Source organism: Mustela nivalis (assembly GCF_964662115.1).
Source record: "Mustela nivalis genome assembly, chromosome: 8".
NCBI lineage: Eukaryota > Metazoa > Chordata > Mammalia > Carnivora > Mustelidae > Mustela > Mustela nivalis.
Window position 1 is genome coordinate 129,913,147 of NC_139027.1, and position 27,990 is coordinate 129,941,136.

Below are 27,990 nucleotides of genomic sequence, written 5' to 3' on the forward strand. Positions count from 1 at the left end.
GAGCTAGGGGTGCTGGGAAGCGGGAGAAGAAGGCAGAGTCAATCAGCCTTGCCTTTTCCGGCTTCTCTGCCTTGACGCCTGTTCTTCCCTTTCATGCCCCCCTGCGTCTGTCCCTGACCTCGAGCTCCTTCCAGGAACCCTTTTGTGACCATTCTCACTTCTTCACTGAGGCTGTATGCTCATTCATTCATCCATTTACTCACCTAACCTCTGACCTGTCTGTCTGGCACTTCTGTTATCCATCTGTCTACTCATTCAGCAAATACGTGTCAGGTACCTGTCCTGTGCCCAGTACTCCTAGGCACTAGTGAACAAGAAAGGAAATCCCTGCCGTGTGGTGTTTACAGTTTAACTAGGGAGGCAGACAAAAAAACTTGGCTGCACTAAAAGGTATATAGCACAATCCCACTATGTCCTTGTAGCATGATAGTCCCGAAGAAAAGGAAAGCAGTAGGAACAGGAAATGGATGGTCAAGACCTCTAAGAAGGAATGATCAGGGATCCAAGCAGAGTGAAGGAGAAAATCACATGAAATCCAATGAAAGAGCAGAGCAACCACCGTGTGGCAAGAGCTCACTGAGTGTGTCTGCAAAACAAGGAAGTCCCAGTAGCTGGAGCTGGGGATGGGGTGGGGTTGGGGTGAGTTTGCACAGGTTGGCTGGGGCAGGAGGAAGAGAGCCCTGGAGGCAAGGACACTATCAGATTTGCATTTGCTTATTCGCCTTTGTACTTTTCTGGCCTTCTGATGCATGTTAGGTTAATAATTCTTGCTTCATCATTCTCTCATCATGGGTCCGTGGGTGGCCCGTTTTGTGTGTTACTTACCTACTCATGCATGTATGTCGGTGCAGTAAGGACCCAGGAACCTACCCTCCAACAGGAAAAATAGCACGTGGTAGCAAAGGTTTTGCTGTTTAAAGGATCACTCTGGCTGCTGTGAAGAGCACAGACTGTGGGAGGTAAGAACGGACACTGGGAGGCCAGCGAGGAGGTGAGAGTATCAGGAAGAGCAGACTGGACTGATCCCAGCAGAGAGGGAGAAGGTGTTGAGTCTGGGACAGACCGTTGGGTGTGGCTTCATGTGGTTTCTACGAACCCAGGCAGTTAAGAATGAAATCACCAATTATTGATTCATTCAGTGCTTGCTGGTTAACTGCTTACTATACGTTAAGTTCTTTACAAAACATGCATTCCACACAGTCCCTGTGCTGCTCACGGCCCGGAGGCAGAGACAAACACACTTAAAACACTTTGGAGTAAGTGCTGCGATCCAGGAAACCCAGGGAAGGGAGAGAAATGCACGGTTAATCACGACTCGCACAACGGTGCTCAGTTACTGTCCCACCTCATGACGATCTGAGCAACTGATTAAATTCTTGAGCCGCGTGTGTATTTATATTTTTTACTTTAAAATTATTTGTAATAATCATATTTTTTAAATGCCTACATTTCAGAGCATAGACACAACTTCAAATACTAATCACAGGCTGTCCTCAATTAGTCTTCCAGACCTCAATCTCTCAGATAGTTTAAGAACATGAAAGAGAATGGGGGAAACATACCTTTTCTCTCAAGTAGATATATCTTTGGGACGGGCACACCAAGGACACGAATGACATCACCAAAGACAGGGGTCTAGTCTGGGAATTCCAGGTTCTGGATTCTAGTATTTCTGTTAGGTCCTGGGCAGCAGTGTCTCTTTCAAGGAAGGGGAAGTGGCTGGACTACACGTAGGGCAGCAGGAGAAGGTTGTGGGGGGAGGTGGCAGCGATGGTCAGGGCAGAAGCCATCCAGCATTCCAAAAATTATGTAACAACAGAATATTCTCTTTTTTTTTTTCCCAGAATATTCTGGAAATCCTGACAGGATGTCACAGGGATGTACCTTGAAAATATTACGCTGACTGGAATAAGCCAGGCACAAAAGGACAACTACTGTATGGTCCCTCTCCTGTGAGGTACCTGGAGTAGTCAGTTAATTGACCCAGAAGGTAGAATGGCCGTGACCTGGGCCTGGAGAAGGGGACAGGGAAGGGGAGTTCGTTCTAATGGGCACAAAGTTTCAGTTTAGGAAGCTGAAAATGTTCTGGAACTGGATGGTCACAATGCTTGCACCACCATGTGAGTATACTTAAGACCTACTCCATCGTATACTTAGAAAGGGGCAAAATGGTGCTTTTTTCTTTGTTTGTTTTTGAAGATTTTATTTATGTATTTGACAGAAAGAGACACAGCGAGAGAGGGAACACAAGCAGGGGGAGCAGGAGAGGAGGAAGCAGGCTTCCCTCCGAGCAGGGAGCCCAGTGCAGGCCTCAATCCCAGAACCCTGGGATCATGACCTGAGCCAAAGGCAGATGCTTAATGACTGAGCTACTCAGCCACCCTGAAATGGTGCATTTTATGTTGTATATATTTTACCACAATTAAATATATTATATATAAATATATAAAATTCTCATTTTTCCAAGATCCCTGTGCATGGAGGGAAATTCCCACTTGAATGACCAAGATTCCCTGACTTTCTAGCCCTTTCCACCCTCTAGGATATACCTCCTGTTGGACAGGAAGAGTGGAAGTAGGCCTATCAGCAGAGCCCCAGGCAGCAAGGGATAGGTGGCTGGGCTTTGGAGACAGACATGCAAGGTCCCCAAATTTGCATCTAGTCTGGCTTCCATGTGTCCCTGGTGGTAGGAAACGGGTCCTTCGTCCTCAACCCCCTCCCCCTTCCTCTTCCTCCTCTTCTTCTTCTCGTTCTCCTCCTCCTCCACATCCTCCTCCTCCTTCTTCTTCTAATATTATTAAAATTTATTTTATTGAGGAAGAGAGAGCACGCAGAAGCAGGGAAGGAGCAGAGGGAGAGGGAGTTCATCTCAGCTGACTTCACGCTGAGCACAGAGCCCGATGCGGGGCTTGATCTCAGGACCCTGAACTCATGACCTGAGCCAAAACCAAGAGTTGAGCACTTAACCAATTGAGCCACCCAGCCACCCCAGTCCTTAGCCTTCTTCTGAGGGCACAGGACAATGAGGCCTGAGGGGGTAGGGGTGGGGGTGAGGCAGGTTTGATCACTCTTAAGAGCTGAGGTGGTTGTGAGCAATTCATGAGGAGAGCCCCAGGGCCCTCACAGGAAAGCTTCAGGCCACACCAACTTTGAATGTTTTATTGATCCAGGCCTGGAGGGTAACAGGTTGGGTTCCGAGCAGGGACCAAGCCCAGGAAGGGAGGCCCAGTAGCTTTCAGACAAGGCTGGGAGGATGCAGGCTTGGTCTTCAGCTGTCCTTTACCTGGTCTCTGTAATGGAGACGGCAGTCAGTTTCTTTCTTGGCCGGCATATCGGTGACCTAGGGCCAGAGCCATCAGCCGGACTCTTCAGCTACTGCCTTCAACAAACACCACCCGGGAGCCTCCTCAGCTCTCTCACTTCCCACCTTGATCACCGCCACCAACACCACCATTTCCGTCAACACCATCATCCCCTTGAAGTTTACACAGCTGTCTTCCCCGTGGCCAACACCACCACTTACATGAAAAGCCTCACTCCTCCCCAAAACTGCTTTCATCTTCACCCTCCAAACCACCATCAACCACATCCTTGCTGTCTCCTCCCCAGCACCCCCGTTGCCAAACACGCAGGCACCTCTCGGTGGCGCATCTGATTATTTCCGCCCCCATCACTCGCACAGTACCATCAGCAGGACATCACCACCATCCTCCACCACGCCGTCTCCCTTCCCGCGAGCACCCCCTGCCCCAGTCACCAGCGTGGCTTCTCCTGTTTCTACAAGAGGACTCACCAGGGGGCTTACAGATCCTCACACAGATCTCCGTGGTCTCAAAATTGTTGGCATTGCCCTGACAGCCACTGTAGGTAAAACGCTCACACTCACTGGACGTGTCGTTGTAGAAGTACCGGTAGAAGAGGCCTCTGCAGGGACCCCTCACTGGGGGGAGCTGGCACAGGGCAGGCAGAATTTGGGACAGCTCCCAGGGAGCCCCTTTCTTGAGATGGGCTGCAGGAGTGAGGAAGGACAGGTATTGTCACTTAGGTGTCCTTTGAAGGAACTGACACAAGCTGTTCGTTTTTTTGTTGTTGTTGTTTAGAAGCACACCTTCTACACCAAGCACTGTGCTAGTGCTTGCCATTTTTTTGCATGATTTAAATGACTTTCTGGAGCGGACATTACTGTCCCTACCCCACAAACAAAGAAACAGTTTCAGAGAGGTTTGGTCATCTTCCAAAGCTCCTAAAACCAATCATTGAGGCCTGGGGTTTAAACCCAGTTCCAATTTCAAGTCCCAGGCTCTGCGTGCTACACTTTCTTATAACCTGACTCAAGATAGTTGAGGTAGCTTTGTTTATGATTGCAAAAAAGCATATAATTTGGAAAAGGTATCGACGTTCATCAACGGGGAATTGATAGGTTACATATAGTCATTGATAAGCATAGTGCTGATCAAATGGAGGGAGGTTCATAATATTGTGGAACAAAAATCAAATTTCAAAAGACAAGATCTAGAATGGTCCTGTTGATGTAGAATATATCTATAAACCCATGTAGTGATGACTAGAAGGTGGTTCACCATTATATTTGTAGTAATTTTCCTGGGTGGTGGAATTTCAAATGATTTTTATGTTCTAATTATTTTTAGTGTCATTTAAATGTCAATGAACAAGTATCAATTTTTATAACTAGGAAAAAGATATTTACAGTAAAAAACTTCAGTATCCGTGAATAATGAAAAAATAAAGAAATGGATCGATTTTACCGAAACACCTGTTATTTTAACTCCTTTCACATCTGGCTCTGGTTTTCACAAGTGATTTATCTGACACGTGTACACACAGACACAGAAACACACACACACACACACACACACATACCCTTCCCTACTAACTGGCTGTGGATCCCAATGTATTCCTTCATGGGGTACAATATACTCTGCCTTGATATGTACACTCCCTGACAAAGGTAGCATCCCTCAGACAATGAGTTCATGGGTCAACTCTGCTCCATGGTACCATTTTGGGAATCTTCAATTGATAGGACAGGCTGCGTTTCCTGGGAGAACCCTAAGCTAAAATTCTAGGAAGGGAATTCAAGGTCTTTCATTAGGGCAGCAATTCTCAATCTTGGTGGAACATTAGAATCCTTTAAATTCCCAGGTTTTACCCAAGACTAATTAAATCAGATTCTGGGAATGTGGGACCCAGGTAGCCCCCAGGTGCCTCCAGAGTACAGCCAAGTTTCAGAACCTGACCTCCTTTTTAAAGCAGTATGAAGATTTGTTTTTCTCATAAGAATCCATGGAGTAGGATTCTGGGGGAGAAGGATTATTTGGGGGGAAAAGAAGAAGAAGAAGAGGAGGAGGAGGAGGAGAAATAGAAAGATTATTTGGGCTCTGTAAAATAGGGGACCCACTTTTAACCACACATTTCCATATTGTTTGTCTTTTTTTTTTTTTTTTTTTTTTTAGATTTTATTTATTTATTTGACAGAGAGAGATCACAAGTAGGCAGAGAGGCAGGCAGAGAGAGAGGAAGGGAAGCAGGCCCCATGCTGAGCAGAGAGCCTGATGTGGGACTCAATCCCAGGACCCTGAGATCATGACCTGAGCCGAAGGCAGCGGCTTAACCCACTGAGCCACCCAGGCATCCCTTGTTTGTCTTTTTAAGACCAACACATGTATTGCTTTGTAATAAAAATTAAATTTGGTGATGATTGAATTCAATCAAATAGACATCTGTGAGGTCTGACCCCAGATAGACAAGCCTCTTCCCGAGCCTAGACCCTGGTTTCCACCCGAGGTGGAAGTGACTAGGTGGCCCTGTGGAGCCATCCTCCCCACCCTACATTTCCCCTACCCCAGTCACAGGCTGTGGGTCTCAGGGATCCTCTACTTAACCTCTCAGCTCACCTGAGCTGGTGATGTACACCAGGCAGAAGAGGACGCAGAAGACAAGGAGCGGTCTGAACTTCATGGCGCCAGTAGCCGTCTCCTAGGGTCCGGCCAGAGGCTAAAGTTATACCTTCAGCTGAAGCAGAAGGGCCCTATTCCTCTGCGTTGAGAGAAGTACCTGGCCTCTCATTACCTGGAAGAGGAAGCACCTTGGGCAAGGAGTGTGGGCCCAGAGGAAGTGGGTGTCTACCTGGAGGCCTCGCCTCTTGGCTTGGAGGGCTTTTTGGAGGCTACTGGGCAAGTGCCCTAAGTCAGTGTTTCTGCAGCATCTGGAATGCCAGTCCCTAGCCTCATCTACTCCAGACTTGAGTTCCTGTGACCTCGGACTGATGGTCTCAGTCACCTGAAGTGACTTTAGGTGGCCTCAGTTTCCCTATTTGTAAAATAAGTGGGTTGGACAACAGAGTCGCTAAGAAACCAACTTAGCTGTTTTCCATTCTGTTATTACTGGTTCCCATCCAGATCTTCCCAGCTAGTTGTCTCGACATCCCAGCAGAGAAAACATAGCTCTTTGTTCACTGCTTTATTTATTTAATTTAGAAACAATGAGTTTATTGTTTTATATAAATCAACATACTTATTTTTAAAATATCGAGCTATAGTGAATAGTAAAAAGAAGCAAATCCCTCCCCAAATTCTACTATAGTCCTGTGCAACAGAAATATAATGAGATACATTCCAGTATAATTTTCTAGTATCGCATTTTAAAAAGTAAAAAGAAGAGGGAAGAGTAGTTTTTAAAAATATCTTTTTTTATTTTAGAGAGACAGAGTGTGTAGGGGGAAGGGCAGAGGGAGAGAGAGAGAGAATTTCAAGCAGATTCCTCACTGAGCACAGAGCCTGATGTGGGACTTGATCTTACGACCCTGAGATCACAGCCTGAGCCGAAATCATAAGTCAGACACTCAACCAACTGAACCACCCAGGCATCCTAAGACTACTTATAATAATACTTAATTTAACTTAACATATCCAAAATATTGCCATTGCAATGTATAATCAACATGTAATAAACATACTAATGCGATATTTTTAAATTTATTTTTTATTTATTTTCAGCATAACAGTATTCATTATTTTTGCACCACACCCAGTGCTCCATGCAATCCGTGCCCTCTATAATACCCACCACCTGGTACCCCGACCTCCTATCCCCCGCCCCTTCAAAACCCTCAGATTGTTTTTCAGAGTCCATAGTCTCTCATGGTTCACCTCCCCTTCCAATTTCCCCCAACTCCCTTCTCCTCTCTAACTCCCCATGTCCTCCATGCTATTTGTTATGCTCCACAAATAAGTGAAACCATATGATAATTGACTCTCTCTGCTTGACTCTGCCTAATCTCTTCCAGTCCTGTCCATGTTGCTACAAAAGTTGGGTATTCATCCTTTCTGATGGAGGCATAATACTCCATAGTGTATATGGACCACATCTTCCTTATCCATTCGTCCGTTGAAGGGCATCTTGGTTCTTTCCACCGTTTGGCGACCGTGACCATTGCTGCTATAAACATTGGGGTACAGATGGCCCTTCTTTTCACTACATCTGTATCTTTGGGGTAAATACCCAGGAGTGCAATTGCAGGAAGTTCTATTTTTAATTTCTTGAGGAATCTCCACACTGTTCTCCAACGAGGCCGCACCAACTTGCATTCCCATCAATATTTTACTTTTCTTCATACTAAGCTTTTGAAATCTGGTGTGTATTTCACATTTGTGGCACCTCATGATTCATACTGGCCATATGTTGTATGCTTAGCAGCCATATGTGGCTAGTGACTACCATATTGGACAATGAACTTCCACCACATAAAGTAACTATTAGAGTTTGCAGGTATTATTTTCTGAGAATTTTTGCATATTGCCTTAATACTTGAAAGAAAATTTGATGGGGTAAAAAATTCTTTTCCCAAAACTTGAGAACTGGGCATACCTGGCTCCACTGGTTCTGCCATGGAACATTGCTAAGACGTTGCCTGAAAGTTTTTCTCCCTTAGGGGTTACTCTTTTCCTACCCGAATGTCTAAAGACTTCTTTGCTTCTCTTTGAGATCCAGTAAATTAACAATGTTATTTTGGTATCATTCTGCATCTTTTTTTTCTTTTAAGATTTTATTTATTTATTTGTCAGAGAGAGAAAGTGAGCACAAACATGGGGAGAGGAGGCAGAGGGAGAAGAAGGCTTCCTGCTGAGTGAGAAGCCTGATGTAGGACTTGATTCCAGGATGTCAGGATCATGATCTGAGCTCAGGACAGATGCTCAACCCACTGAACCACCCAGGCTTCCTTTTTAAATTTTTAATGGGATATGGAGTGCTAAAAATCTGCAAATTAAAAAAATATATATTTTATCTATTTATTTGACAGAGAGAAATCATAGGTAGTCAGAGAGGCAGGCAGAGAGAGAGGGGGATACAGGCTCCCTGCTGAGCAGAGACGACCCCCCCCCACCCCGCCAACTCGGGGCTCAATCCCAGGACCCTGAGATCATGACCTGAGCTGAAGGCAGAGGCTTAACCCACTGAACCACCCAGGTGCCCCAAATCTACAAATTTTTAAGAGGATTTTATTTATTTGAGAAAGAGAGAGAGAGAGGGGAAGAATGCGAGGTGGGGGGAGGGGCAGGGGGAGAGAGATGAGTAGACTCCACACTGGGCGTGGAGCCTGCTGTAGGCAATGAACTCACAACCCTGAGATCAAGACCTGAGCCGAAATTGAGTTGGGCACTCAACACACTGAGCCACACAGGTGCCACACAGATTTTGGATGGGGCAGGGAATTTTCTTCTGTTATGCTTTTAATAACTTTTCTGTCCCTACTGTTGAGTTTTCTACTTAAGAGGCATAAATTGTGTGAGATTATCTTCACTTGTCCTCTAGTACTTGTTAAAAGTATGGCCACTGGAGACGGACAAATTTAAACATCAACATTTCCACTCACATTCTGTGCGACCTCTGCTCATCTCTTTAACCTTTCTGGACTTCAGTTTCTATTTGGAGATAACAGTGGAAACTCCCTGTGTTTGAAGTCCCCAAGACCATACTCAGATTCCACTCATGAGAAGGACTCACAGGACTCAGAAGTCGTTATAGTTAAGTTTACAGCAAATGGGTACAAATTAAAATTAACCAAGGAGAGAAGCATAGGGTGTGAAGAATGGAGGAAACCAGGCACAGGCTTCCCTCCCCCAGCCTAGTTATACAGGATGTGTTTCATTTCCCCAGCTGAACACATTTGAAGTGTTGCCCATCAGTGAAGCTCGCGGAAGACCAAGTGTCTGGGGTTTTTACTGTGGTCAGGCACATGGGCAGGACCAACTCAGCCTAGCACAGGCACCTTGGATTTAGGTGGGGAGCATTCATTTTCACAGCTCTAAAGTGCTTGGCCCACACCCACCAATTTTCCAGCTTTGGCTTCAGAGATTCCCATCTGCTATTGATCTGTTATTCCTTGCATAACAAGAAGATTTCTTTAAAGTGGAAACTGCCCTAAAGGCTTTTTATGACTTGTGCCTACTTAGAATTTAATGTGCCATTGGTCCAAGCAGTCAGAACTTCTTAACTGATGAACCCAAGTGTGGTTCTGACGACCATTTCAGAGGGAAGAAACTGGAGCTGGGGACATTCTATAGCAGTGAGCCTGTAAGGAGCGCAGCTTCTCCTGGACAGCCTCACCCCAGACCTGCTGAAAGGAATCCGCATTTGAACAAGATCCCCAGGTGACTCACAGGCGTGATAAAGTTTGAGAAGGCTATTTACTGAGCATTTTGTCCCCTGCAGGCAGAAGCCTGGGGAGGTGGGGAGGTGGTGAGGTTACGCAGCCCGTGAACAGGACTGACCCCAGGTTCTCCCCTTCCCCAATCCTCTCCCTCCCCATCGGCTGTCCCCACCCCTCTGCTGGGATGTGAAAAGCTCCGTCAGACCTTAGGTTTCCATAGGAGCCCTTCCAAAGGCTTTGAAGACGATCCCCTTCTGTCTCCTGGCAGTCCTCCTCCTTCTTCTGAGCCCCCTGGTAGCCAGCACCCCCCAGGGGATGAAATCAGTACCTGTTCCCCAAGTAAGTCCTGCTCACCGGTCCTCTGGACGCTGGGGCTTGGAAAGGAGGGCAGTTCTGTGGGAGGAGCCAAACCACTCTGCATGTCTTCAGGGAAGGCAGGAAGTTTTAATGGCAGGGACTTTTCAGGACTCTAAAAAGTAGATCAGCACGTTTTCAGCTTTTAAAACATTATCCTGCCTAATGCTCATCGACCAGAACCTGAGCCTCATCTCTGAGATTCCCTGTTCCTGGTGTCTGCCTCTCCCCTGAACCCCACAGTAGTATAATGAAACAAATAACTCTTAGATCTTTGTCTCACTTACAGCCCAGACTCTAGAAACACTTGGGAGGTACTGTCTTTTGGATGCTAATGAATGGCCACAGGAAGGAGCCCCTGGATGGCTGCTGGAGGGTGCAGGGTCCATAAAAACTGCTCAGGTTATTAGGGGGTTGGGACTTTCAGCCCCTACCCTCACCCAGCCTCTGGGGAGGAGGAGGAGAAGGCTACTTAGAGAATTCAGTCACCGATGGCCAAAGATTTAACCAACTATGCCTATGTAATGAAACCTCGACAAAAATTCCTACATATCAGGGTTCAGAGAGCTTCCAGGTTGGTGATAAATGGAGGTGCTCTGAGGGTGACCCTCTGAGTCCTCCCAGCGGCCCCCCCTTGTCGTATACAGCCCTCCATTTGACTGTTCCTGAGTTTTATCCTCGATAATCAACTGGTAATGGTAAGTAAAGTGCTTTCCCGAGTTCTGTGAGTTGTTCTAATGAATTATGGAACCTGGGCCAGCGGTGGTCAAGGAAGCTCTGAATTTACAGCTGGCTGGTCAGAAGTATGGGTGGTCCCAGGGACTCGTGACTGGCACCCGAATACAGGGCAGTCTTGTGGGACTGAGTCCTTAACCTGTGGGGTCTGTACTAACTCTGAAGATTTCGCGTCAGAAGTGAATAGACTTGTCCGACGCCCAGTTGGTGTTGGAGAACTGGCTGATGTTGGTAGAGACAGTACATCTTTGGTGCCAGGGAAAAAACCCAGACTCACTAATCCCTGTGCTTTGGTGGGTGGGGTGAGGCTCAGGGACAGGGGAGTAACGGGTGTGGGCAATGCCCCCAAAGTCCTATTATCTGCATTTCTACTAGTTATCTGCATTTTAACAATTTCCCACAGAAGTCGGGGGTTTTGTTATAGGGGTTGGTTTGGAATAGTATCTTGTCCTGACCTTACCACTTTAATAGCCATGTGACTTGGTGCAAGTCACCTATGTTCAGATTTTTTTTAACTTTGTATGGGGGTACCTGCCACACAGGTTCTTTGAAAGGATTACCAACCATGAATACAAAGATTTAGTAAGGCTTCATGGTCCATGATGTCCATTATCCTCTACGATGTCTTAGTTTGAAAGACTTTGTCTACCTGTCTCCTTTCCCCAAGGAAAAAATAAGTCAGGTGTCAAAGAATCATTTTATTTCTCCATTGTTGAAATGAAACAGAAGGGCCTGGAGCAGCTGAACAGAGCTTCTGCTGTGCCTGAGGCAAGAGAAGACAGCAAGAAAAGCAGCGCTTCGGGGACTTTGCCCAGAGGGCTAAGGCTGTGCTTCTCCCAGACTGTTAGAAAATTAGTAATAACCCAAGGCCCTTCCCTGTGTGCCCGTGTCTGATATTATTCTGTGATCCTCCGAGGATACAGAATGTTAGGGCTAGCTTCCTAATTATACAGAGGTGCCCCGTGATCAAACAGATATTTTATTAACAGGAATCTCGTTATATTCGTTCTGTTCAGTGGCTGTGTACCCGTGTGAACAGGGGATGGGAGATGAATTCATCTGACAAATATTTGTCAGGTACCTACAAGGCATTGTTCTTGGTGTGGGGACACAGCTGTAAACCAAACACAACAAAGAGCCTGCCCGGCAGGAGGGAGACAGACAATAGAGAAAGAGGGTCAGTTGGCAGGCCATGGCTAGTGCTTTGCTGATAGGGAGTGACAGGGATAAAGAAGGCGATGCCAGTACTGTAGACGGGTCAAGGAAACCCTCTGTGAAAAGATGTTTGAGCAGAGCTGGGGGGAAATGAGAGCGTGCCAGGTGACCAGCTGGTGGAATAACAGTGCAGGAAGCAGACTAGGAGGGAAGAACTTGCCTGGTGTGTTTGAGCAGCAGTGAGGAGGTCAGGGTGGCTGGAACTGAGCGGGTGGGGTGGGACAGTGGAATGTGATGAGGACAGAGAGGTCCTGTGGGCAGGTCGTGCAGAGTCTTGTAGGACCTTATGAGAACTCAGACTTTGGCTCTAAGGAGAGACAGGGAGTTGCTAAGCATTTGGATGTAGGAGCAATCCAATAGTTCTAAAGTGATAACAAGATCCCTCTGACTGCAGTGGAGAGTGGAGTCTAGGGGGGCCCAAGGGCAGAGACAGAGGGACCATATTGCAGGATATATTGCCATATATTGCAGACCATATATTGCAGGATACTGCAATCGTCCAGGCGAACAGTGATGGAATGTGGACATATGTGACTCCCTCAGTCTATCCAGTTCTCTTGAATAAAACAAATATCTTGCTTAGTTGGGAATGATTGTTCCTCAAGTGAGTAATTAAACGTCTTTCCTTTTTTGTTTCCTGATAATAAATGCAGTTAAGTGTTCATTACAGAAAACTTAGAAGATAAAGAAAATCGTTAAAAAAAAAAAAGATTTTCAATCAATTATCATATGATCTCCCTGATATGAGGAAGTTGAGAGGCAACGTGGGGGCTTTGGGAGGTAAGAAAAGAATAAATGAAACAAGATGGGATCGGGAGGGAGACAAACCATAAGAGACTCTTAATCTCACAAAACAAACTGAGGGTTGCTGGGGGTGGGGTGGGGGGCGGGTCGGAAGAGGGAGGTGGGGTAATGGACATTGGGGAAGGTACGTGCTATGGTGAGTGCTGTGAAGTGTGTAAACCTGGCGATTCACAGACCTGTACCCTGGGGCTAATAATACATTATATGTTAATAAAAAATAAAAAATTATATAAAAAAATAAAGATTTCCAAACCCTACAACCTAAAGATCACAGAGAAACCATTCTACTTTGAATTCTTAATGGATGTGATTGAATTGATTCACTCATCAAAAGGTGAAGAGGAGACGGTAGCAGTGCCAGGCAGAGCCACAAAGCAGGTTAAGGCTGTCCTGTAGAACCACAACCTTCTCTTTCATTTCTCTTCTGCCGGGCAGCCCCCACAACCAGGCACCTGGTGCCACCTTCCCTCTAGGTCCCTAAGTCACTCTCAGAAGAACATGCAGCTCATGAAACCCACCATGAGAGAAGTTACTCTTCACCTCAGGAGCAGGGCTGGGCCAGAGGTGAGCTGAGGGAGGCACTTGCCTCTCACACAGAATCTAAGAGAAGCCAAAAAGCTTAATAATCCAGATAAGTTGTATTTGAATACAATGGTTTAGAAAATCAAAATTAATGCCAAAAGCCTTTTATGAAGAAAGTATCAACATTGTCAAAAAAACAGAAGAGCCGCCCTTGGACTTGCTTGATCCTGCCTCACCCCAGTTCCCGCCCTGATCGGCTGAGACCCAAGAGTTTTACATTCAGACCTGAATAGGAGTCATTTCCGATTTCAAGTACAGATGTTTATCAGATTTTGATTTCCAGTATCAAAAAGAAAAATATTTCTTTTAAATAGAGAACTGTGGTCCCTCATGTGCACGGAAGCAACTTCCAAATTGATGTACATGTTTTCTCATAAATGAGAGCTTTCCCTTTGCCCTCTGGACAGGAAATTTCTCTCTATTGACTTGATAGTTTATTGAAGGGGTTAAGAAGTCTGTCGCTAAATAAACACATTGAATAATTCAGACTTAAGATTTAATATTCATCAAGATATTTTACATTATGGGGACACCTGGGTGGCTCAGTTGGTTGGGTGACTGCCTTTGGCTCAGGTCATGATCCCAGAGTCCCAGATGGAGTCCCCCATTGGGCTCTCTGCTCTGCGGGGAGTCTGCTTCTCCCTCTGGCCTCTCCCCTCTCATGCTCTCTCTCTCTCAAATAGATTTTTTCTATTGATAAAATCTAAAAAAAAGATACATTTTGATAACTCAGATGTAAAATATATGATAATTATTTTTCTAATTCCTGAATAGATAATACATTTTAAAACTTTAGCTGGCATACAATATATATATATAGCAATCCTTAAATGGAAGCCATTTACTTAATCTGATGCAGAAAAAAAGAGAAGCATCCTACCATTATGCTACCATTGGAAAATCTGGCTGTGTTGGTCTCTGGGGTGGAGGGTGGCTGGAGAGGAGTCTATTGTGCTTTGATGGGTTGGGGTGAGGTTCAAGGGCTTTTCATGGACAATTTTGTCCTGGGTTATTTATAGCCTGAATATCAACAAGGAGCATTAAATTAGAATTTATCAAGTTCATCGAATATCTACTCAAATAACTAACACTTACTGAATATAATTCGTTGTTACTTATTTCATAGACATCATCTCTAATCTTCTCAACAAATCTATGAGGTTGCTCACTTCACTGACTAAGCTATTGTGCCTCAGAGTGGTTAATTTTCTAACCTAAAATCACACAGCCAGTGAGTAGAATCACTGAGCTTAAAGAAAATGAAGTCCAGTTTGTATAAGAGGCTCCTTGAGCCTTGGGGGTACGGGGGTAAGAAGGAGTGGGAAGGTGGGGGACAGAGGGCTGAAGATGGGACTGCAGACCCACACCCAGGTACTTACCAGACAGACGTCTTTCAGTAATATTTCATTTGAGAGAAGGGATCTGCTACAAAAAAGAATTGGCATCCTCATCCTCATAGCTCATATTCTGTTCTTTAAAATACCAGGATGGGGGCGCCTGGGTGGCTCAGTGGGTTAAGCCACTGCCTTCGGCTCAGGTCATGATCTCAGGGTCCTGGGATCGAGTCCCACATCGGGCTCTCTGCTCAGCAGGGGGCTGCTTCCCTTCCTCTCTCTCTCTGATCTCTTCCCTTCCTCTCTCTTACTGTGATCTCTCTCTGTCAAATAAATAAATAAAATCTTTAAAAAAAAAAAAAAAATAAAAAATAAAATAAAATACCAGGATGTCGCTGGATGCAATGTTTTCTTACCCTGCAATATCCTGCAGCCATTTCCCAATGTCAATATTCTTCTACAATATTACTTATTTGTTGCAAAAATGTGGCATATTTATTTTAAGTATTTCTTTATTTTTGAATTATAAAAGTCATATATGCTTATTATAACTAGTGGAAGGACATAAAGATGTGTAAATAAAGTTTTAAGACTCTGACTCCAGTGTTGGGGAGGAAAAATTTTCCTCTGTCCTTCAAAGGTTCTTCTGGCTGGCCTCAGAATTAAATTGACATAGGGGCGCCTGGGTGGCTCAGTGGGTTAAGCCGCTGCCTTTGGCTCAGGTCATGATCTCAGGGTCCTGGGATTGAGCCCCGCATCGGGCTCTCTGCTCAGCAGGGAGCCTGCTTCCTCCTCTCTCTCTGCCTGCCTCTCTGCCTGCTTGTCATCTCTCTCTCTCAAATAAATAAATAAAATCTTAAAAAAAAAAAGAATTAAATTGACATGAGATAGATTAATAGGAGAAAATCAAATTTAATTTTGTATTTACAGGAACCCAACATCCATGAACAGTTCAACGATAATAAGGCAAAACTAGGTCTGTAGGCCCCTGGGCTAAGGAATGGGATACGGACCCGGGGCTTCAAGAGGGAGGAGGGCAAGTCACAGGGCAACATGAAGAAGGGCTAATGTTTGGTAATTAGATGTTTGTCCTGTCATACAGATGAGTCAGGCAGATAATCTCTCTCTGGAATTAACTCTTACTCTGTAAAAGATCCCCAATTTAGATTCTTCTAGGTAGTTAAGGGAGGTGTAAAAATTTCTTGACCTCACAGGGTCTCAGCTGCCTTGAGCTTAAAATAGACCAGATGTCAAAGTGGCACATTTTGGGAAGACGTTTTCTGAACTCCTTCAATGGTAAGAGTTCGTTTTTTCCAACACCATCAAATAATTCTCCATTTCTCAGTGAATACTGACTGGGTGTACTACCATTTAACACATCTCTGACACTGTCTGCCTGGTAAGAGTGACAGTAAAGTCTCAGTCCTATTGAACTGCACACCTTCCTCTCTCACTTCAGATGCCAATTGCAAGTCCAGATTGTTGCCTGTATTTTTTACCAGTTCTTACTTACAGATTGGAGGTTCCCATGATCCCCTCTTCGGGTTTGATTAATTTGCTAGGGGATCAGAGAAACATTTTACTTAGTACCCTACAGGTTTATCATAAAAAGATGTAACTCAGGAACAGCCAGATACAAAAGATGTATCAGGCAAGGTAATGGGAAAGGGTGCAGAGTTCCCATGCTTTCCTCAAGGATGCCACTCCCCCAAACTTCATGTGTTCACCAACCCTCAAGCTCTCAGAATCCCATCCTTTTGGAGTTTTTAAAATAGAAATCTCAGCACAATAGCATGATTGATGAAATCATTGGTCATTGGCGATTAAACCAGTATCCAGTCCCTTTCCCTTCCTCTAAGGCAAGGGAAGGGGCTGACATTTCCAACCCTAAATCACACTATTGGTTCCCCCCAACACTGTTGTCAGGGAAATCCCTCTCTTGGTTAGCTAGGGGCTTTCCAAAAGTCACCTCACTGAGGTAGCAAAAGACACTTTTATGGTTCCATCGTTTATGGAATTCCGAGGATTTTAGGAGCTTTGTGCCAGGAAAAGGAGGACGACCAAATATCTATTTCTTATCAATCACAACATCGTTCCCCCTTGATATCCAATTATTCCTAAACCCCTTGGGGCAGCCACAGTTAACACACTGGTACGCTTTCTTCCATGCTTTTCTTCATGACAGCATGATTCTTTCAAAACTTTTTTTTTTCTTTTTAACAGTGAAAGCTTTCAAACATTCACAGGAATACAGAGAATAGTATAATAAATGCCCACATATCCATTATCCAGCTTCAGCAAATATCAACATATGGAAAATACTGCTTATGTAAGTCCTTCTTGCCCCGGAGTTCTTTCGAAGCTCATCTCAGGCATCATGCCAATGAATTCATAAACACCTCATTAAGGATATCGAATTTTTTACACGATCACCATGTCATTGTGACATCTAACAAAATCAATAATAATGCCCTAGAAATCAGGCCACCGAATGGAGGTTGTACACTTCACCCTCCCCATCCCCTTCCACTCTCTATCTGGAGACATGCTGGCTGTTTCAGCTGTGCCCCGTGCAGACCGAGCTGTGCTGACACCTCATCACTGACCCAGAGCAGCACCCCCGCAGGCCTGTGGCCTGCCTTCTTCCTGGAGCCTCCCTATCCGGGTTGCTGCAAGGCCCTGAAGGTCCAGTGGTTCTTCCGCATCACTGTCAGCCACTGCCCAGACTTCACTCGCGGAGGCTACAGAAGGAAGGAGAACAGCCTCCTGGATGAGCCGGGCTGCATCTGCACCTGCGGTGGTAGGAATGAGCCAGAAACAGACGAGTGAGGTGGGGTGCAGGGTAGGGAGGGGAAGGGCTAGCAAGGAGGTGGAGCTCAGGGGCCCCGTGACCCTCACTCCTTCCTGAGAAGGAAGTGGCAGTGTCGTCCTATGAAACCACAGACTGAGCACAGCCTCCAGGGACTCGGCAGAATGTCCCTGCTAGTGGTGCCTAGAGATAATCTAACCGGCCCAACTGTGCCCCCTTTTCAGATGGGAACACTGAGGCAGACACCCCGCAGAGCCATCTGCAGTGCTCATGAGTGGACACCACCCGGGGAATGGAAAACTCATTTCCTTCTTGATGGTCATCCCAGTCATTTCTGGGTGGCTTATTTCTGGGATCATCCAGGACCTGTTAGTGCCTGAGCTATGAGAGTCAGGGTCATCTGTGATGACAGCCAGCCTGTTCTTTGCTCCTTGCAGAGAGCCTAGCAAGTGAATTCCCCTGAGATGCTAAAGTCCAAGGACGTCCCATGCAGGGCCTCCTCATCCCTACTCCTCAGCAGAACCCTGCCTCTTTCTCCCAGGGGCCTGCTTGGTTTAGTTCCATCTCACTCAGTAGACTCAAAGCACTTTTGTTTGTTTTTGGTTTTGTTTGTAAAGATTTATTTACTTATTCAAGAGAGAGAAAGGGCCGGGAGAGGCCAGGGGAGAGGGAAAGAGAGTCTTTTTTTTGACACAGAGAGAGATCACAAGTAGGCAGAGAGAGAGGGGAAGCAGGATCCCCGCTGAGCAGAGAGCCTGACTCGGGCTCGATCCCAGGACCCTGAGATCATGACCTGAGCTGAAGGCAGAGGCTTAACCCACTGAGCCACCTAGGCGCCTAAGAGAAAGAGAATCTTAAGTAGACTCCGAGCAGAGCATGACCCCAACTTGGGGCTGGATCTCACAACCCTGAGATCCTGACCTGAGCTGAAACCAAGAGTTGGATGCTCAACTGACTGTGCCCACCAGGTACCCCCACCTTTGTTTTTTTCCCATCACTTTATCTCTAGCACTTTGTGAGGTTCCTGGCACAAAGGAGACAGCCCATATATATCCATAGAATGAATGAATGAGTGCATGAGCCCGTCTCCTCTCTAGTGGAGTGACCACAGAGTGAGAAGTTCAAAGCCAGGACTCTTCCCCAACTTCATTGTCACTATGTCCTCACCTGCATCCCACAGAGTGACAGCAGTAGCCTTTCACCCAGTTCCAAGAATTATGGTGGCAGGAGTACTTTTGCTAAAGAAGCCCCCTTTCCCCTCGGTGATATGGTACATTTTCCGGTCTGGCTTCAAACTCTCTGGCCTTCTGTTTAAATAAACTCACTTTCCAAATGAACTCACCGGAGTGGATTCTGTTGTTGGCAACTGACAACCTTAACTGCTACACTCCCTTGGAGTGGTGGTACTTTATGTTCTTCTGCCCAGCAGAGCAGTGGCATCTCCTCTCCTCCTGTCTCCAGACCCAGCCGAACCGGTACAGGAAGCAAACCCATGACAGGGTCATCGACCTCTTAAATGCTTCCCCAAGCTACACCAAAACCTGGGTGACTTCCACGCAGCTTCAACATGAAAACTTTAGTTCTTTACATTCTCGGGCCGGGTCAGATGTGGGAGCGGGCTGTTCTGGACTTTGAAGGAGAACAGAAGAAGCGCAGGGCTCAGTTGTCCACTTGTCCAAGGAACCCCTTCCCCGCCATAGTCTGTGTGGCAGGGGAGGGGCTCCTTGTTTCTGTTACAAGAACCACCATCCATCCAGTGAGCCCTATTCCATGTAGCGGCTCCGTGCGTAGAATGTTACATGCATTATTTGAGGCAATCGTCCTAAGAACCCCATGGGGGAGGAAAGAGAGGCTTGGGGATGTGTCGTAGCTGGCAAAGTCATTTCCTGGGGCTGCTATAATGGAGTACTACAAACCAGGTGGCTCCCACAACAGCTGTTTATTCTGTCACCGTTCTGGAGGCCAGAAGTCCAAGAGCAGGATGTCTGCTGGGCCTCAATCTCTCTGAAGACACTGGAGAAGGATGTGTCCTAGGCCTCTCCTAGTTCCTTGTCCCTTGGCAGCATAAATCCAGTCCTCACACAGCATTTTCCCTGAGACCTGATTTCCCCTTTTTTATAAGGACCCGAGTCATAGTGGATTAGGGCCTACCTCAATGACCTCATCTGAACTTGCTGACCTCTGTGAAGACCCTGTTTCCAAATAAGGCTCCCCTTCTGAGTACTTGGGGTTAGGACTACGACATTTTTTTTTTTTTTTTTTGCGGGGGGGGAGACACAATTCAACCCATAAGAGCAGAGGAATGAAGGGATGTGGACCTATCTGCCTGACCCAAAGCCTTTGCCCCTTGGAAGGAGAAAGGCTGTGGAAGTTAATGGCCCAGCCTCTCCAGAAAGACTGCAAGAAGCCAAATGCCTGGGTCTGTCTTAATTTGGGTTCCTAAGAAGCAGAGGGCAAGCAGCTCATTGGGTTAGGTGGAGATGCGTGAGAAAGGGAAGGAAAAGTAGCCAATAAACACTGAGTTATCAAAGCCACAATCTTGGCTTGGCCGGTGGCTGGCACTTAATCCCACGCAGAGGTGGGGAGAATACCTTCCCTGCAGTGACCTCCCCCCCACAAAGAAAGGGAAAGGTGTTTACCCACCAATCCCCTGTTACTCATTGGTTGAAGACTTCTGGCTTGCTTTGTGCACAGGTTTTCTTTGTGTGGCTTCCAAGAAAACCCTTAGGCAAAGAGGTACAGAAACTGGTCCTTGGAAGTCAGCCAGTAGCACAGAACGTGGCAGCTCCCAGAGGTAAGGGTAGGGTATGTATCTTCTGCTACACTATATGTGGCTTTGAACACGTTATTTAACCGCTTTGTACCTGTCCTCTCCCTACATGGGGTCACTGTGAGGCTAAATGACTTAAAACATGCTGAGCCCTTAGACCAAAGAAACTGGCACGTAATTTGTGCAATTGAAACACTAGCTAGGATTAATATTGACTAAATTGTATTGTCCTTTGCTGGAGACACCCATCTTTACAACACTCTCTTTTTCTCTTTGAATCCCAAAGTGTCTCCATCACCTCAGCCCTGCCCTTCCACATTGGTCCCGAGTCTACTCCCAAGAAACTCACTGACCAAGTCTGCTGTCCTCCTCCTAAGACAATTATACAGAAACTAGGAGATGGCCATCAAGGAAGTACTCCCATCTCCCATAAAGTATTTTTTAGGTTCTTGGGCAACATTTTGCTAAGTCCCCTCCATCAGCTTTCAGATTCTCAGGACTCAAAGTAGGAGGAATCCCTCTTTTTCAGCTCCCTACAATTTATGCAGAGACTTCTAGGATGCCCCTTTATTATGTTGGGAGAGAGAGGTTAATGTAAGAACAGGAGGATGGTCTGTAAGGTAAGAGGTCCTGAACCACCCTCCTGACTTGCTACCCCCAGTTGGGCAAGAGAGGGGCAATCAGGTAATGTGAAAATAGGAACAACTGAAAGAGGATCGCTGGAGGGAGGCGGGTAGGAGGTAAGTAATGGGCAGGAGTCCAAGTTCATGATATATTTCCCAGGATGCACCACTCTTCAGTTCATCATTACATCTTCCCAGGTACAAGGCATTGTGGGAATGACTCGTTGAGAATCCAGGTGTTCTGCAGCCAAAGGGAGACCCCCCCAGCCAGAATTCCCAGCTCTCCCAAGCAGATGACCTTGACAAAGCTTTCACACTCTTTATCTGGGAAGATGTGAGTTGGAGGGACCTTTGGAGAGCACTCTAACTGACTCACTACAGATGAGGAAATGGAGGCACAGACTGGACTCAAATAGCAGGAATCGTTAAACAAAAGAGAACATAGACACAGCTGGTTCTGTCACACGTGGCCTTGTTGTCGGGCAAATTTCTCAACCTTTCCGAGTATCACTTTATTTATTTATAAAATAAGGGTAATAAATACCTGTTAAAAACTCCAGCCAAATACCACCAGAAACATTCCTGTTTCTACCTGAATGAGTTGGATTTATTATTACTCATTGCAGCAGGGGAGAACCTACACCTTGGGGAACCACATGCTTCTCATTAAGAAGATGTTAGAAAGGACTTAGGGGATTTGGGCTTGATGGGGTGATTTGGGGACAGGTTTAAGGAAGCTGGCTTTGTTCTGTATCAGATGCCCTCTGGAAATGGGGCAATTCTCTGATTGGGTATCTTAATCTCAACCACAAGAAAGGAACCCCATGTAGGGGCTAAAGCTGTAATGGGTAAAGAGTCAGCAGCCCCTCAGATTGGCCAAGATAGGAGATGCTGGCTCATTTGTGCGGCTTGGGCAATACTCATGTTTTGTCTGGGTTCAAACAAGCTCAACAGAGGGTCATGTTTTTGTCTTGATCCACCACAAGCACAGGATGGCCTTGTCTGAAGCTGATGTTCTGTGAAATTGTTTATGTTCAGCAGGAGAACATCAAAGACCCACTGTGCGTGCCGGGTCAGCTCCCAGAAGCCTGGGGCTGCTTTTCTCTGTCTCATAACAATCTCCTAGCATTACGTTGAGGATGAAAATGATATGACATTTGTAAAATGCTTTGTTCAAGTGGCCGGCAGAGAGACTCCCTCAGCAAATGACAGCTCTGAAAACAGCAATAGCAATGGTAATACTTTTATAAATTTTTTTTTATTTTTTATAAACATATAATATATTTTTATCCCCAGGGGTACAGGTCTGTGAATCGCCAGGTTTACTCACCTCACAGCACTCACCAATGTCCATAACCCCACCACCCTCTCTCCCTACCCCCCTCCCCCCAGAAACCCTCAGTTTCTTTTGTGAGATGAAGAGTCACTTATGGTTTGTCTCCCTCCCAATCCCATCTTGTTTCATTTATTCTTCTCCTACCCCCTTAACCCCCCATGTTGCATCTCCACTTCCTCATATCAGGGAGATCATATGATAGTTGTCTTTCTCCGCTTGACTTATTTCGCTAAGCATGATACCCTCTAGTTCCATCCACGTCGTCGCAAATGGCAAGATTTCATTTATTTTGATGGCTGCATAGTATCCCATTGTGTATATATACCACATCTTCTTGATCCGTTCATCTGTTGATGGACATCTAGGCTCTTTCCATAGTTTGGCTATTGTAGACATTGCTGCTATAACGATTCGGGTGCACATGCCCCTTCAGATCACTACATTTATATCTTTAGGGTAAATACCCAGTAGTGTAATTATTGGGTCATAGGGTAGTTCTATTTTCAACATTTTGAGGAACCTCCGTGCTGTTTTCCAGGGTGGTTGCACCAGCTTGCATTCCTGCCAACAGTGTAGGAGGGTTAGCAATAGTAATACTCTTGATAAATATATTATTTAATTATTGATTTAGAACAGTGTAATAAAAACAGATTTAGTAGTAATGAGAGGCAGCTCTGGATGTTGCTCTGTGATCTGACACAAGTCATGTCACCTCTCGGAGCCACAGTTGGTTTCTGGGTAAAATAGGGAGATGATATCTGCTTGAAGAAATTCCCAAGTGTGGGGAGTTTTGACGACGACAGCCATTATGGTGCTGAAGTGCTTTGAACACCAGAGACCAAAACAACTTTTCTAAAAGCACGTAGATTCTTTGTTTCCTTGGCTCCGGGTGTTTTTTAAAAAATGTGCTGTCAACTGCATTAAAGAAAGGAACAAACAGCATTTTTTTGGTGTAGTTGTCACCTCCGGGAAGTCCGTCCCTGGAAAGTCCCTCCACTGCCCAAGGAGTGTCACAATCTCTCTTCTAAATGGGTCCCAGTCTTCCTCAGGAGTAACTTAAAGTCCTCTTGCTTTTCTGAGAGCAAAGCCTCACCTTGGTCCATTCCCAGTCCTGCCCGTCCTTGTCTCAAAAGTGTGCACAAGTGGTGGGTGACAGGGCTGGTTTTCTTTGAGATCAAGGACCCCTCTTCTTCAGCCAGTGGGAACCTCCCTTTTAGGAAAGCTCTGCCTGCCCCCTGGTGGCAGCGGGGGAAGTGTCACCTTCCCCAGAATCGCCGCACACTCCTCCCCTGTAACAAGGAAGACTCACTTCTTTCGGTATTAGCTTTTTTAAAAAAAATTTTTTTTTTTTTGTATCCGAAGCAAGTTCACAGATCATAAATAATAGAAATAATTAGTATCAAATACTTATTGTGCATCTGTACGCAGGACAGACACAATCTCTGCTCTCACGGACTTCACCTTCTAGCAGGAAATGCCATGAGACATTGAACAAGGGCTTAACAATGCATGTGGTGACCCTACGTGAAGGGGAAGTGCAAGGTGTGATGGGAAAGTTAGCAAGGGTCCCGGCCAAGGGTGGAGGTGGCAGCGGTGATAGATGGGAGGGATGCCCTAGGGAGGTGAATTTGCAGCTGAGACCCAAGGGGTGAGCAAGTTACTCAGAGGAAGGAGGGGAGGAGTGCTGTAAGTAGGTGGGAGAGCTAGAGACGGCTTAAGAAAAAGAAGACACTCAGAATGAGTGGGAGGAGAGGGTGAGACAGTCGTGAGTGTAAAATCAGGGACCAGACCCCAAGAGCCTTGCAAGCCAAGCTAAGAGTCTGGAGCTTCCTCTGAAGGCCAGAGGAAGGACCTGGGCATCTTAGAACCTGGTGGCTAGATGGGGACAGGGATGGAGGTAGTAAGGACTGTCGCCGGGCTTTACTGATAGATCTCTCGTGGGGGAGAGACTACCCTGGGAAGCCTTCCACACCAATTCCTGGGGTACTGGCTGTGTGTGCAGGCTGCCCCCCCTCCCCCCAGGACCCGACAGACTGCCTGAACACGACATGCCTGTTTATCGTCAGTTCTTTCCCCGGTGCAGAGGGAGAGAGAAAATTGCCCTGCCCACCTCCCAGGAATGCACAGAGCATAAGGTCAGATAAACCCCAGGAAAGGAAGTTGAGCGGAAGGAGAAAGGGTTTCCTTCTTCCTCTCTTTCTACTTCACAAAGTGAATGCTGCAAAGGCAAACAATCTTTAGGTGTCTTGACCTGGTGTAGAGCGCATGCCCAGAGCATCTTCGGTCCAGAAGGCGAGGCTGCCTGAGCCTGAAGAGAGGTGACATCATTGGAGGCCACTGGGACGATGCAGGGCCAGGTGCATCAGGCCATAGGGCCCCCACAGGGCATTAAAACAACAACTAATTGCCCGTACATTGGCACTCTCTTGACGGCTTTGTGAAAAACTCTCTTACTCCGTGTTGCCCTTATGAGGTTAGAAGTATGATTTCACCCTGGAAATGAAGGAACTGAAGCCCCACAGGTTAAGTCAGTCGCCCAAGGTCGCAGAACTAGGAAGTGGTAGATTTGGGCTTCAAACCCACCGCCGCTCCAGCTAGTGTAAAATGGCAGTCACTTTACTATGCACATGGATTCCATGGGTCAGGGTTTTGGAACGGTTTGTCTCTGTTCCATAAAGTCTCTGTCCTCAGCTGGGAAAACTCAGACAGTTGAAGGGGACTCCATCTGCGGTTGGAATCATCTAGTGGCTTCTTCAGTCTCCTGTCTGGGCTGGGATTACTCAAAGGCTGGGTTAGTTGGGACTGTGGCCCAGACTGCCTACACTGTGGCCTCTCCATGTGCCCTGGGGGTCCTTACAGCATGGCGGCAGCAGGCTAGTCAAACCTCACCCACGGCGGCTCAGAGCTCCAAGAGCTAGTGTTTCAGTAGAAACTTCCAGAACAAAAGGTAGAAACTTCATGATGAGTCAGTAACCACACAGCCCCTCTCTGGGACTTTATCTTCCTTTGGGTCACAAGCCTACTAAGTCAGCCCAGTCTTCCGGATGTGATGGACGGAGCAACACCAAGTGATTCATGATCTTTTGCCTAATATAAGGGACTGCTACCATTGATCCTTTGCTAGGTCAGCTGCAAAAAAGTCTCTCCACTCTATCTCCAGTTTTAATGGCTGCCCTCTTACAATCCATTCTTTTAGAGCAGCTGGAGTGATTTTCCAGAATAATAAATCAGATGATTTCACGCCCCTACCTCCCCGCTGAGACTAGCCGATGACTTCCAGTGCGCTGAGAAGGGATCCCATATTGCAGACCCTGCACGATCCTGTCCCTGCCAAGTTCTTGGATTTCTCCTCTTCCAACTCTGACTTTCAACCAGCTGTGCTAGTGTTTTACTATTCTTGGCAATTGTCAGGCTTGTTCCTGCCTTAGGGCCTTTGGACTTGCTTTAGTTTTTTTTTTTTTTTTTTAACAATGGCATTTTATGTTGTTGAAAAACTCGAGTTTACAATCCCTTAGTAAATGATGAACAAACGCTTCATTTTCCTATTCCATAACTCCTTAGAAAATCATTGGTAAATAAATATCCGTGAACAGGTGAAGGGTAAGGCGGACTGGGGAGCGGTTCTGATGTTCACGTTCCCAGTGTGTGGCTCACTCCACAAGGGGGAACACAGCCCTGGTGAGAGCGAGCTGGTATGATATGAATGTTGAATTTCAGCTCTAAGCATTCAAATCTGCCCAGTGACAAATAACTTAGTTTCTGTGCATTACAGACAGTCAATGATACATATTTTACTGAAGGAATACTTTGAGAGAGTCCTGAATTTATATCGTGCATCACAACTATAAAAATGGCTTGAATCCTTCCATTTAACCATCATTTATAAAGTACAACAATATAACATTCTGCATTTTATCTGGGCTGTGTTGAGTATCAGTCTAGACCAAAAGTACCCCAGGGGCCCATTTCCACCACTTCTGAAAAGATCTAGATCTGCGAAAGAGGACTGTCTTCCACACGAAGATGACTATGTCAGGAGTTTAACCTTTAGTTTTTTCTTTCTTCTCCTCAACACTTGGCCCCCAGAAGATCGTATGAATAGATCGCACACATCTTTCTGATATCGCTTCAAATATCACCTGTCAGAGAGCCGGTCCCTGGTTTCCCCCAACCCCAACTTATAGTCACATGACCTCCCTTTATGCTCTTCACAGCATTGATCCACATCAGAAGGGTATTTTCTATTCACTAATTTATTTGCTTTTTTTTTTTTCCCCACTAGAGAGTAGCCTCCATGAGAGCAGGTATCCTATTCATCTGGCCTACCACTATTCTGATCACCTATTGGTGTGTCAGGAACATCCCCCAAACTTAGCAGCTTAAAACAATTTATAATTATTTCTCATGGTCATGCAGGTTGACTTGGATCAGCTGAGTGGTTCTTGCTTGGGTTCTTTATGAGGTCAGATGGTGGCCGAGGCTGCTATCTGGGAAGGCTTGACTGGGACAGAAGTCCACAGTGGTTCCCTGGCATCTGAGGCCGGCTGTTGGCTGAAAGCTTGGTAGGGGGTGTCCACTGGAGCCCCCATATGTAGTTGCAAGTGGAGAATGGGTGGAGTGTATGAAAGGGGGGCCAACATGCTAATCCTTGGAGCAGGTGAGACTGGTAGAAATGACAAGTAGCCTTCTTGTAGGCCTGGAGGCAGGAACACCTCTTAGTTACTGCTCGTATATTCAGGTACACATTTGTTGGTCTTGTTTTGTGTAGATAAAGGCTCTTGTTAAAGGGTATCTCAGAAATCAAAGAGCCCTAAAAGAAGAAAAGAGAAAGAAAAAAGGGGAAAAAAGAAATTGGTAAGTACCGATTGAGCATTTAAGGGGTATTAGAGGGCTTGCCACTTCAAGAAGACTTCATGGTGGAGTAAGCTGGTCACAGAATGGGTTCGGTGGCCACTAGGTTACCCGCGAATCTCAAGAAAATTTCTGGGTAACGAGGTACATTGTAAAGCACACACAATCCACAACCCTTCTGCATATCCTTTTTAGGTATTAGTTCAGTTCCGAGAAACTCAAAGTCTTAGCTAATGGGATCCTTAAATTCTAGAGTCAAGTGTGCCATCTTCCAGCACACCTGCTTATTTTATGTCTAAGAACTATACCGTGGAAGTTACAGACATCCAGCAAAAATGGCAAAAATCTTACAAAGCTTATTTGTATCCTAAGGGAATTTGGCTTGGTAGCCATCCAGTTGGGGGCCCCAAAATAAAGCCAGAAAATATGTGAATTGCACCTTATTTGCAGCTAGATACGGCCGGGCAGAAATGTGGGTTTGGTTCACTTGGGGTCAGGTTCCTACTAGACTGCTGCCTGTCCTCGGGGAATTACACCACAACCCAGAAATACAATGGCCATAATGGAGAATGTCCAATTAGGTAAGATCATTTAAGAAGTGTTCTTGAAAGCAAGGGTTCCCAAGTTAAAATCGGAACCCTATTTTAATTGGCAAGCAGAAGTCTCCAAAAGCTTTCACAATTCCAAAGGAGTTTCATGAAGAGTTTCATTGCAAAAGGCTAATAAAGAAGTAAAGATGGAAGAAGTACCCAAGACAAAAGTCTGTCAGACTGATGTAACTCCCTGTTCCCCTCGGTCCTCCTTGGTTTTGGTTTTTGTTTTTTAACATTTATTTATTTGACCGAGAGAAAGACTGTGAGAGAGGGAACCCAAGCAGGGGAGTGGGAGAGAAAGAAGCCGGCTTCCT

General features: G+C 45.9%; 1 protein-coding gene across 2 annotated transcripts; it reads right to left on the bottom strand.

Annotated features, from left to right (window-relative positions):
- Window positions 1–3,143: 3,143 nt before the first annotated feature.
- SPINT3 (serine peptidase inhibitor, Kunitz type 3) lies at window positions 3,144–6,988 on the bottom strand. Of its 2 annotated transcripts, none has more exons than XM_082744720.1 (3): window positions 5,916–6,988; window positions 3,794–4,009; window positions 3,144–3,290 (listed from the first exon to the last, which is right to left on the bottom strand). In XM_082744720.1, the coding sequence occupies exons 1-3, from the start codon at window positions 5,977–5,979 to the stop codon at window positions 3,280–3,282; spliced, it is 291 nt and encodes a 96-aa protein (XP_082600846.1). In that variant the 5' UTR covers window positions 5,980–6,988; the 3' UTR covers window positions 3,144–3,279. The 2 variants fall into 2 exon arrangements, with proteins under 2 accessions (XP_082600846.1, XP_082600845.1); XM_082744719.1 differs by having other exon boundaries at window positions 5,904–6,988.
- Between the last annotated feature and the right edge of the window lie 21,002 nt (window positions 6,989–27,990).